Raw genomic sequence first — 13164 nt, 5'->3', positions numbered from 1 at the left:
ATCATAATCATGCTATTATTTCTTAGCACACACACATTATCAGGGATATAAAACAGCCGCTGGTTTGAAGAGTCGTTGTCGTCTGTCTGTGAGCGACTGACTCTTCTGATCTTCTCCTCTCGCTGTTGCTATTAAACAGAAAGAAAAACATAATCTGACAACAACAAAGAGCAATATTCTCAGGTAAGTTTGGTGTTCACATTAAAGTTAAGTGTACATATTGCTTTCTATTATGCGTAGAGTCACTGGTTTAGTATTTGTGAAACACTGTTGTGCTTCCTGTCTTTCAGCATCTGTGTTCGCTAGATCTACTAGATCATCTGAGGGATTTGACTGAATCAAGATGCTGCTGATCATTGAAGCTCTTCTTCTTATTTCAGCTGCTCTAGGACAGGTAAGATTGTGTTCTAGTTTGAATATTACAGACATGAATACTGAGGATTGATTATTATGATTCCTGTTCCTGCAGGATCAAAGAGCTGCTGCTGTTGCAGAAGAATATCCATTGGATATGGCACTAAATTCTTTTGATGACCAATATAAGGGCTGTAGAGAGAACATGACAAACCGTGTGAAGACAAAATATCTAGAGAAGGAAATCAATAACTCACTTGATTTTAAAATTGCTTGGAAAAAAAGGGAAGGACTTTGTCAAGGCCCCATATGACAAAAACCTGACAGAGGATCATTTAATCGCTATTTATGTGTACAGTGATAGTAATGTATATGAGCAGTTTAATCATGACACTCGTGACGGTAAAAGACTGTACAATCAAACGAGATACAAATGGTATTCACTTCATTTTCTGTTAACAGATGCAATACAGATTCTGAAGAAAACACAAAAGAAATGTTATTTAACTTTTCGCGGTACCAAAGGTGAATTTGATAAGCATGTTCTGAACAAAGAGGTTCGTTTTGGCCAGTTTGCTTCATCCTCTCTTGATCGTAAAAAAGCTCAAGGTTTTGGAAATGTTTCTTGTTTTAAAATCCACACGTGTGAAGGTGCAGATGTGTCAAAATACTCTAAGCTTCCTCGCGAGAAAGAGGTGCTGATTCCTCCATATGAGACGTTTAAAGTCACTGCTGTCAAGACAAGAAAGGATCAGAAAGATCCCTGGTGTAACACTGTCTATGTGTTGAAAAGCTCTGGAAACAGAAGTGACCTGAACTGTGCTGCTCTATTTGAGAAACCAACCAAGACCATAATAAAGTAATGTGTTGTGCGGTGAACAAAATGCTTAAAATCAAATGACAAAATCATGTACATCAGTTCCATATATAAAGAATGTTTTTTTCCACTCAGTTTTATTCAGTAATTCTTTGTCAGAAAATACAATTTGTTTGTAACTTCAACATAATGAAATAAAGTTACTTTTAGGTGACCCAGTTCTGCGGCATTTATTTGTGTTATTCTCATTTATGTTATTCTAAAGCATTTATTTATTTATACTTAGACATTTTGCTGAACAATTTTAAAGCTTGCTATAGCTAACTGCCAGCAATATCATTGCCACCAATACATCTTGAACCAAAAAATTTAATCTATATATATATTAAACTTAAACAAAAGTTGAACCAACTTACATACTTTAAAATAAAAACTGACTTAATATTTTTCAACTCAATCTTAATCAGGAGACTGAGAAGAGTTTCTGGGATGTTGGAGTTTTTGTGGTGTTCACTGTGCAGAAGAGTGAAGCGTTTTGTTGTTGGCAGTTTTAATAACACCACAACGCTTTACAAAATGAGCAATGATGAGGCCTCTGAAGTGTTCATCTCACTATATTCAAATCAAAAAGTAGCTAGCAGTTAAATGAAAATGATTAATAAGTAGTAAAATACTGAGAAATTGTAATTGTTGGTTTAACAAAAACCGAAAACACAAAAAGGATGCAAGTCAACTTATCGTGGTGCAAAAGTTGAATTTGACAAGGATGTTAAGGGCAAAAAAGTTTGATTTGGCTCATTTGCTTCATCCTCTCTTGATCGTGACACAGCACACGGATTTGGACCTATATCTTGTTCTGAAAACTGCACTTGTAAATGTGTTGATTTGTCTAAATATTCTAGTTATCCTGATGAGAGAGAGGTGCTGATTCCTCCATATGAGACGTTTAAAGTCACTGATGTTAAAACAAAAGGACAGGAAGGTGCCTGGTGTGACACTGTGTACACATTGAAAAGCTCAGGAAAAAGAAGTGACCTGAACTGTGCATTGTTTAACAGTGGAAACCATGTTGCTGGTTTTAATGTTTTACTAATTATAGCATTATTTCCCAAAATGTTTATCTGGTAACCAGTTAACTTTTAGACATGGCATGTTTCTCATTGTTATAACTAAACCATGTTTAGTAAACAAGTATTGCAATGTAAGCGGACTTGTCTTATCTGAATATCAATAAAATTTCATTCAACATTTTGTTTAATTGGATTTGTTATTGAGTGTTTATTTTTTGCTAAGCATATATGGTTGTCAACATAATTCACCATTTGCTCTCAACTTTATTCATTCCCAGTAAAATTGTAAAATGGCAGTAAAATATTTTTGTGTTGCATTAACTGAAATTGTGCAGTGGATTTCTAGTTCCCTGGATGTTTTGCATTATGCTTATGTTGCTTTGGTTCTGTGTTCTGTCTTGTCTTGCCCTAGTTAGTCTCTAGTTAGTCCTGTTCTCCTTGATTGCTTTTCTTGTGTATTTAAGCTCTTGTGTGTCCTTCATTCCATTGTCTAATCATGTATATGTTTATGTCCTGTTAGATTTATTATTAAAGACTGTGAGTTTTGAATTCTGCACAACTGTTACAATCACCGGCTGGGGTGCCCTGGTCGTCCACTAGAGGGCACTCGATTCCAGAATGTTTTTGCCTCACTAACTACATAATCTTAATGAAACGATCAAGCATACGCACATAGTGTGTTGAACAATGAGAGCTACGTTGCTGTATAAGTATTTTGTGCTCAGTATTTGTTGTTTAGTGAGACCTTTTTTTTTTTTTTTATGTTAATTGACTGTTGATTATGATTAATTGTCAATTTATACCTCTCTTTACCATGCAAGAAATCATACCTTGACAAAGGCTTTTTGCCAAAACCTTGTTATTGCTACTCTAAGCCCTTGATTTCACATGCTCCTGTGTGCTTTTAGAATGTTATTTTTTTTTTTTTTTTTTTTTAGTTTTTCCATTGTTTCCTCTGTTGCCTGTGCTCTGGATATTAGTGTTTGGACCGCCCTCTCTATGCTTCAGACCTTTTGCCTGTTTTCACTATGTTTGTGGATTACCCCCTAAAAACTCTGTTTGGATCTTCAATCTTTTGTCTCAAGTAAAGTCTATAACAACAACATTGTGATGGAAGACAGGACCAAAACTGAACTTAATAGTGGTTGGTTGGTTGGTTTCTTTCTTTTTCTTTCTACCTTATTTGTGTGTTTTCCCCCATATGGATTTGCCTGCTGTATATTGCCGCCTGCTCAAGCAGAGGTATTGCTCTCTCAAGGATCACACAGTGGATTATTGAGATCCAGCAAACCTGACGCATTACCTGACTACATTACAAACAGGCCTTAATGAACAGGACTACATAACGCTGGACTAAACACCTCGAAAAAAAGTCCCGGGAAGGTCCTCGAGGGTGCTCTGGTGCTCTTCGGTCACTTCTGACCGAAAATTTTTCTGTTTTAAAATTTTAAAAATCACAGCTTCATCGGAATGGTATGAAACTCTGTGACTTTTATGCCATTTGGAATGTCAACACAAAAAAAAATTGAGGGCATGATTCAAGCAGGCTAAGTGGTCGTAAAAAAAAATAGTCACACTTGTACTCTTCGGTCTAAAATGACCGACCATAGGAAATGAATGGGAAATCGACAAAAATACAAATATTCAGAGAATTTTTGTGTGTACAATCTACAAATCCTCCACAATGCTGAAAAAAAGTACATTTTGAATTTTTCAAAAAATCACAGCTTCATCAGAACGGTACCAAATGGTCAGCAGTGAAATTTGGAATGTGAACACACATAAAAAATGAGGGCACGATTCCAAAAAAAAAAAAAAAAAAAAACAACTTGTGCTCTTTGGTCTAAAATGACCGACCATAGGAAATGAATGGGAAATCGACAAAAATACAAATATTCAGAGAATTTTTGTGTGTACAATCTACAAATCCTCCACAATGCTGAAAAAAAGTACACAGCAGTGAAGGGGTGACACTCTAAAACACACCCATTCATAAACACACCCATTCACACACACACACACACACACACACACACACATTATATACACACCTCTCTTCGGTCACTTTTGACCGAAACATTTTCGGTTTTGAATTTTTCAAAAATCACAGCTTCATCAGAACGGTACCAAATTCAGTGACTTTTATGGCATTTGGAATGTGAACACACATAAAAAATGAGGGCACGATTCAAAAAAAAAAAAAAAAAAACAACTTGTGCTCTTTGGTCTAAAATGACCGACCACAGGAAATGAATGGGAAATCGACAAAAATACAAATATTCAGAGAATTTTTGTGTGTACAATCTACAATTCCTCCACAATGCTGAAAAAAAAAAAAGTACACAGCAGTGAAGGGGTGACACTCTAAAACACACCCATTCATAAACACACCCATTCACACACACACACACACACACACACACACACAAACATTATATACACACCTCTCTTCGGTCACTTTTGACCGAAACATTTTCGGTTTTGAATTTTTCAAAAATCACAGCTTCATCAGAACGGTACCAAATTCAGTGACTTTTATGGCATTTGGAATGTGAACACACATAAAAAATGAGGGCACGATTCCAAAAAAAAAAAAAAAAAAAACAACTTGTGCTCTTTGGTCTAAAATGACCGACCACAGGAAATGAATGGGAAATCGACAAAAATACAAATATTCAGAGAATTTTTGTGTGTACAATCTACAATTCCTCCACAATGCTGAAAAAAAGTACACAGCAGTGAAGGGGTGACACTCTAAAACACACCCATTCATAAACACACCCCACACACACACACACACACACACACACACACACAAACATTATATACACACCTCTCTTCGGTCACTTTTGACCGAAACATTTTCGGTTTTGAATTTTTCAAAAAATCACAGCTTCATCAGAACGGTACCAAATTCAGTGACTTTTATGGCATTTGGAATGTGAACACACATAAAAAATGAGGGCACGATTCCAAAAAAAAAAAAAAAAAAACAACTTGTGCTCTTTGGTCTAAAATGACCGACCACAGGAAATGAATGGGAAATCGACAAAAATACAAATATTCAGAGAATTTTTGTGTGTACAATCTACAAATCCTCCACAATGCTGAAAAAAAGTACACAGCAGTGAAGGGGTGACACTCTAAAACACACCCATTCATAAACACACCCATTCACACACACACACACACACACACACACACACACACACACATTATATACACACCTCTCTTCGGTCACTTTTGACCGAAACATTTTCGGTTTTGAATTTTTCAAAAATCACAGCTTCATCAGAACGGTACCAAATTCAGTGACTTTTATGGCATTTGGAATGTGAACACACATAAAAAATGAGGGCACGATTCCAAAAAAAAAAAAAAACAACTTGTGCTCTTTGGTCTAAAATGACCGACCACAGGAAATGAATGGGAAATCGACAAAAATACAAATATTCAGAGAATTTTTGTGTGTACAATCTACAATTCCTCCACAATGCTGAAAAAAAGTACACAGCAGTGAAGGGGTGACACTCTAAAACACACCCATTCATAAACACACCCATTCACACACACACACACACACACACACACACACACATTATATACACACCTCTCTTCGGTCACTTTTGACCGAAACATTTTCGGTTTTGAATTTTTCAAAAATCACAGCTTCATCAGAACGGTACCAAATTCAGTGACTTTTATGGCATTTGGAATGTGAACACACATAAAAAATGAGGGCACGATTCCAAAAAAAAAAAAACAACAACTTGTGCTCTTTGGTCAAAAATGACCGACCACAGGAAATGAATGGGAAAACGACAAAAATGCAAAAATTTAGAGAATTTTTCTGTCTCTTTCTCACACATCCACACACACGCACAAATGAACTGTAACACAGCAAAGTGAGAATATGTAAAATAAAAAAAAAATATATATAAAAAAATTACATATCCAGAGTGCAAAAGACACACACTCTCTTGCATATACAAATTCAGAGAGTATCTATGTATACAATCTACAAATCAGCTGCAACGCTGAAAAAAGTGAAGGGGTGACACTGATGTAGACACATCCACTCACACACAGACGTGCACACACACACACACACACACACACACACACACACCTATGAACTACGGTGTCTATAAACAGAGCAGAGTTTTGAGAATATGTAAAATCCATTCAATAACTCAGTCATAATTCAGCGAAAGCTCACAACAGTGAAGGGGTGTTACTCTAAAACATACACATTCATAAACACACACACACACACACACCTATGAACTGTGCATTTGGAAGCTCGGGCTTGTTCCATTACATTGTTTCGAGCGTTTTTTTTTTTTTTTTTGAAGAAGCTTTGTGTCAACAGCATAAGAAGTAAAAAAAAAAAATAATAATAATAATAGTCACATGGCGATATGTTCCTGAAGGTCATGCATCGTTTGTTTCACAACTTGCTTACCCAGGTTTCTCTCATGTCCATGGACTGTACATTTACCCATTTTTCTCAAATATCTCAGACGAGTGACAGCTTGTCATTTTGATTTCTTGCAGCTCTTGTTCTTGTCATCAAATCTCACAACCCTTGACTGTGTGTGGAATGTTTTCTGTCTCTCTCACACATCCACACACACAAATGAACTGTAACACAGCAAATTTTGAGAATATGTAAAATATAAAAATTTAAAAAAAAAAAATACATATCTAGAGTGCAAAAGACATAAAGTGTTAAAAAGGAATTAATTGTATTTTTTTTTGTACAAATTCTGAATTAAAAAATGGGTAACAAATACTTCCTTGTGTTCTCTTTCTAACACAATGTTTAGGTTTGACTGTAATCATAATACAAAAAATTAACACTTCAAATCATATTTATAACAAAAAACTATCCCAAACTGGATAAGAAATAGTCTTTGAGATTATTTAAATGTATGTTCAGCTATTCCACCTAATAAAAATGCTGAATCAATTGTCTAAAAACAACTAGGCAATTCACAAGCTGCTCTGTAGAGAACTATACAGGCATCAAGTTACACCTGTCATTACAGATGTTTTTCTCGTTTTTTACAACCAGATGGCGCTAATCTGCCTTCAAAAATTAGTGTTGAATGGCTGAGTCTCTATTTTAACCTGAAATACTGCATTAATTAAAAAATAATAATTTAAAAAAAATAAATAAAATTTTAATTATTCTCAATGGCAAAAAAATGGATATTAATTACAGCATAAATATTAATTATTACCACAAACCCTCTCAAAATGCAAAATAAAAAAAAAAAAATATTATTAAACAAAAATGAATTTGAATGGTTTTACTGAAAAAAATTACAAGATGCGTTACAGGTGTCCGGTCACTTCTGACCGCGAAGAGCACAAGTGTGACTCCGAAACGAAGAGCACCAGAGGGTGTTTAAAATGGTGCTAAAAAAGGCATTCAACTGCATTTTTATCCCCTTATATGTAAAATCGAAAACAAACAAACAAACAAACAAACAAAAAAAAACTCACTCCAAGCTGAACTTAAAAGTTGGCAACCCTGCCCAAACCAGCTAATAGGCATACTAGAAACTTTCCAGCAGGTGTGTTGTGGCATGTAGGAGCAAGACTCTTAAGGACATCGGCACTCCAGGACTGAGTTTGGGCACCCCTGGCTTACACCATCAACCCAGTGGAGGATATCACCGGTCCCACTCCCGATCCAGAGCCCAGCCAGCCATCACCCTGCTGTACGGAGCGTTTCCCAGATTCCAGAGATGGAGAGATCGAGCCTGCTGTGATTTTTGAGCCATCACAAGAGAAAGCGACTAGAAAGCCTACCATCACCCAGGAGCCTGTTTACACGTCTGCCCAGGTGCATGTGCCGGCATCCACGGGAGTACCGAAGGTGAGCTGTTGTCGGCCTCTCTGCTATTTAATACTCTGGAAGAGTATGATCTTCTGTTTCTCTCATTTCCTCTGGCTCCACCCAGCTTTGAATCTACTGTGTCTTTGCAGGTTCCGCCCAGCTCCTGTTGAGTTCCCACCCAGCCTCCTTCTCCCACCACCTCTTCCAGAATCCATCTGTTCCTCTGCCTTGCCTCTGCTGGCTCCTGTCAGTCTCTCAGCTCATCCTCAGTCTGCTCTACCTCAGGCCTTCCAGTCCCCACCTCCAGAATCCCCTGTCTGCTCCTCCAGCTTCTGAGCCCTGGACACCTCAGCCCTCTGACCCATCAGCTCCACTTAGGCTCCTTGCTCCCTCGTGTCCATCATAGCCCCGTCATCCCTCCAGCTCCACCTTGAAACAGAAAATTTTGTATGACAGACGTATCGCTTTTATTTCGTTTTTCCTTTTTTATTCAAAATATTCACACACTTGCTTACCATGTCTTCAACTATCTGATATTCCGATTCACGAATACGTGTAAGTGAGTGTATTTTGCTGTTTTAAAACCTTTATAAATGATCTGGATCGTGATCTATATCGTGAGATGGGCGCCGCCATGTTTGTTCGCGCTGCCATTCAGAGAGTCCTGTCAGCCGGATTTACAGCATGTAAAATCACCAGTTTCTCCCGAAATACATGCAAGTAAGTGGCTGGTGAAGTGGGAAAGGAATGGAGTGAATTATATCATTGCTTACATTATGTGTATCTGATATAAATCAAACACGTCGGCAAATTATACTTGAATGGATTGTTATTGCTGCTTCCACAGACATTTGTGTGTATTTTACAAACTCTAAATGTATTGTTTTACTAGTACTTCTGTGTATTTAAATTCCTGAAACCTAAAATAAACGTTAAGTCGTTGAAAACACTGCTCAATTGTGATTATATGACAAGCGCAGCAAGCGTCTCTCTGTGGCTCAGCGCCAGCCAACGCGCGAAAACGCAGTTTGAATTTGGCAGTTGCGTGACGTCACCGAACGTTCTAAATCCCATATGTGGGACCGTACTCCCAGGGGCACAGAAAATAGAATCCCATATGTGGGACCGTACCGCTCAAAGGGTTAAACAAAATACCTTTCTGCAACTTAAAACGTGACATGATCTTTTCACTTTTAGTACTCTGACAAAGTGTTAGACCTGTTCTCAAAAAACCCCAGCTATAAGTGTCATTGTCACATTTCACGGCAAATACCACTTCAGTTTGGTTATCAAACTACCAAACCACCTGGAGGTGTCATATGTCTTTTCTTCTTGGCATGTAATAATGATGAACTAACGACCTGAATTAAAACAAAACAATTTACTTAAGACAGGGGTGTCCAATCAAACACCTGCTTGTAGCTTTCTAGTGATCTTCAAGACACTGGGTGCTTCTCAATATCCCTCCTCGTCTCTTCACTCATCTGTCCTCCATCCTATGACCCGGAAACTGATCGAGCTCAGCCATCTTGTAGGACATCTCAATTCTCTAATTGCACCGCAAGGAGGCAAAGATCGAGGAGTGAAGAATCTTCCTGAAGAGTCATCAGCAAGGATACACAGGTGTATCCTTTGCGGAAGTGTTTTATGGACTAAACGTGACGCATGTATAAATTCTCCTCCCCCTTCACATCTGTTGTAATAATTTACATTTATATTTTACCTTTGCAGTTTAAATAATGTCAAATATTTAAACAGGGCTTCTTGCTTTATTCACATTTTTTATGATTTCCCTAAATAACGAACTTTAACAACATATGGGCAGATTCCTTTGGGCAGATTCCTTTCCTTGGAACTTTGAAGTGATGCTTGAGTGGTCAAGAATATTGCAATGTTCATCCTTTGATTCCTCCGTCCTCGCGTCTTTTCCTTGTGTCCTTCCCTCGCACCCTGAAGGGGTGGAGCTAAGGCGCAAGGAAAGGAAGCAAGGACAGAGGAATCAAAGGATGCACAAATAAAAAAATGAGAAGCACCCATTGATTAGCTTATTCAGGTGCGTTGTGTTGTGTTTTTGACCAGTGTTTTACAGGGGGCAAGTTCAAGCTCAAACCGATGCGCAACGTTTTGCTACAGTATCCGCGTTAAATGACATGTTTCCTGCTAACGGTGTGCAACGGGGTTTGAGATACGTTTTCTCTTCTTTGGTAGGTGTGTCAAAAATGTCAGCCTAATCAGCAGCAACATGTATATAAACCACGCGGTATTAAAGAGACACTGATTAATGTAATATAAAAATACTATACATATTTATATATTTTGCTATTGTATTGTGGAGTGACACTTTCATAAATGTTTCTATATTTCTCTGATTATATAATGGTAAATATTACAATATCATAGCACAACAACAGTGATCAGCAATAATGATAAGCCTAATAAGGTTGCTCACAATAAAGATAATAAGGTCATATAGATCTCGGAGGTAAGAAGTGGATTTATCCTTCACCTGAAATGTTTGTCTTTTCATCCTGAAATCCGAGGAAAATGTTGGATCACAATAATTAGGAACCACAGTTTCCACAAATCGCTTCACTCGAATGGGATGTTCTTTTTATTTTTTCTGGATGGTAAGGGCAGTGACTGTAACATCGGATGTATTTTGCAGTATTAAAGGAGAAGTCCACACTGTTAGACATTTCTGTAATTTCTACAGTTATTAACTGTATATCACCCAGTATAATACTACAGATTCCCTTTGCAGTAAATAACTGTAATAAACATTGCATTATGGGAATTTTCTGTGACGTCAGACCCCAAATACAGAGACTTACTGTATTTTTTAAAATTGCTGTATACTACTGTATTTGCTGTGACGTTCTCATTGGCGGCGTTCTATTGAGGTCGTTTTATTTTCCTAATTTATTATATTTGGATTGACACGATTTGCGCTACACCCTGTCTACAATGCCACAACAGCTTGGGACGGACTACACTGGACCTGTTGCATCGCTTGTAATGACTGGAAATCTGTTTGTCCTTCATGTCAGACACAGCGCGAGCACTTAAAGTACATCTGTAAGTCAGAAATATACCTGCATCAAGTTTTGGATTTGAAAATAAGGGAAATTTTCCGGCGCCCGCCGCGAGCAGTCCCACCACCCCAGCCAAGCTCCAGTATCCCTTACATTTTAAGACAGGTGACAAGAAAGCTAAAATCACCACTTGTCAACCACTTATAATCTACAATCGGCTTTATGCACAGCTGCACTACTTCCTGAACTTCAGGCAGCTCCTTTGTTTCCTGTCTGCCATTATTGGACAAACTGATTAATCCAGGTGATCACAAGGTAGAATTCGAGTGACACTGTAAATGTGTAAACTCTCTGTGGGTGGGAGCAAAACTGCTTTAAAAGGAACTCAGCACACCAAAGAGTGATTGATTACACAGTCAACACATCGGTGTATACAAGCAAACATGTTGGGACGTATTGTTTTGGTACTCTGCTTGGCAGGTGAGTCTGTAACTGATTTTGATAATAAGGAACATCAAAGTCTGATGTTTTGAGAGCATGCTTTGTAACATAAACAACGTGATCTTTTCTTTAATCCTTTTAAGTCTAAACTACAAAAAATACATAGCAGGCACTAACGGGATGACTTTTTTCTTTCTGTGTGTGTTTTATATTTTTCTAAACAGCTTTGGTAGGAGCTGCTGTCATCCCTGGTGGCCCTATAGAGGTGGGTTGAAGATTATAACCTATTCATGATGTTTTATTTTACAAGTGTACGTATCTAATGTATTCTGTGTACTTATGTTGGCAGCCAAAATGCTATAAGTACAAACTGCCCAAATGTCCCCTTAATTACAAGCCTGTGTGTGGTACTGATGGAGTCACATACCCCAACGAATGCATGCTGTGTATTAGAAATATGTAAGTAGTTTGTAGTGTTTTGTTTTTATCTATGGTTTGAATGTTTATAATGTTTTTACTGGTGTCTTTTTTAAAAAAATATTTGACTCTCTTGTCATAGGGAAGACAACGTCAACACGTTAATCTCCAAGAGGGGTGAATGCTGAGATGGATCCACTCTTTTATGCTCTGTAGATGTAACATGAAGGCTGGAACCACATGCTGCTTGTCTTAAGATAATGGTGTTTGTCTTAAGATAAAGTGTTTTTCCCCTGTTGTGTGTCATGTTTAAAACATTTGAATTCTTTAATAAAAACTTGCATAAGTATTTATTTTGTACTTTTTGTCTTTAGTTAAAATTGGCACTATTTATCACGACTCATGTAGCTATTTATTGTAAGAAAATGGAATCAGAAGAAAACTGCCAAGCTCGGACAGTAAGACATCAGTAAGGAGGGTCTGGAGACTGTTGGAAAAATGTGGCGTTATAAGAGTATGGGGTGAACAGTCTGCGTTTGAACTGAGTGGACTTCTATCCTGGGGCAGAAGCAACTTTTTTTGGCAACAGTTCTGATATATTGTAGCTATGTCAAATGTTGAATTCAGTCTGGCACATTTGTTGCAGACATTTTAGATTTGAAGTCGCTACAGAAACAATAGTTTTTTCAATATTTGATTAAATCATTTAGAATTCGCTTTTAGTAGAACCTTTGAGTGCTACAAAATTAAACTACTAGGTAGTTTTTAAATGAAACTGAGAATTAATCAAACGGTACAAAAAATCAGATAATTGTAGTTCCAATGTCACACTGCATTTAATATCAACAGCGCCACCAGTAAACCAGCATTACATTGAATAAACCCTAAAACACAACATTACTCCCACTGCATGGGCCAATCATCTTCTTGTGTGGTGAAGTTATATCTCTATCTCTAATAGCAGAACATGAAAAAGGCAACAAGTGTTCAGAGAACAAACATTTTGTCTCATAGTCTACATGATTCATATTACTTGCAATGATAAAACAGGACAACTTAGGCTGGTTAAAACAGACTTTTGATGGCCTATTGCTATAAAAGCAATGTTAAAATTCTTGTGTGTTTTTAATTTATTGTAGAAAAATTGTAATACTTGTGTGTACATTTAAGGTGATCATATACAGT

General features: G+C 37.3%; 1 protein-coding gene and 1 pseudogene across 1 annotated transcript; both read left to right on the top strand.

The window, feature by feature from the left end:
• Positions 1-343: 343 nt before the first annotated feature.
• Positions 344-2299, top strand: LOC127161473 (NAD(P)(+)--arginine ADP-ribosyltransferase 2-like; annotated as a pseudogene).
• Positions 2300-11484: 9185 nt separating this feature from the next.
• On the top strand, positions 11485-12322 carry LOC127161476 (trypsin inhibitor ClTI-1). Its single transcript, XM_051104217.1, has 4 exons — positions 11485-11601; positions 11787-11827; positions 11912-12021; positions 12122-12322. The coding sequence occupies exons 1-4, from the start codon at positions 11565-11567 to the stop codon at positions 12165-12167; spliced, it is 234 nt and encodes a 77-aa protein (XP_050960174.1). The 5' UTR covers positions 11485-11564; the 3' UTR covers positions 12168-12322.
• Positions 12323-13164: the final 842 nt, after the last annotated feature.

Source organism: Labeo rohita, unplaced genomic scaffold, assembly GCF_022985175.1.
Source record: "Labeo rohita strain BAU-BD-2019 unplaced genomic scaffold, IGBB_LRoh.1.0 scaffold_658, whole genome shotgun sequence".
Classification (NCBI taxonomy): domain Eukaryota; kingdom Metazoa; phylum Chordata; class Actinopteri; order Cypriniformes; family Cyprinidae; genus Labeo; species Labeo rohita.
This window is presented reverse-complemented; position numbering and strand designations above follow the sequence as displayed.

Excerpts from the sequence above, each read along its gene's own strand:
- LOC127161476 (XM_051104217.1), top strand. The coding sequence starts at position 11,565 with ATGTTGGGACGTATTGTTTTGGTACTCTGCTTGGCAG. Across the intron at positions 11,828-11,911 it reads TCCCTGGTGGCCCTATAGAG|CCAAAATGCTATAAGTACAA; the intron begins GTGGGTTGAAGA and ends TTATGTTGGCAG. Across the intron at positions 12,022-12,121 it reads ATGCTGTGTATTAGAAATAT|GGAAGACAACGTCAACACGT; the intron begins GTAAGTAGTTTG and ends CTCTTGTCATAG.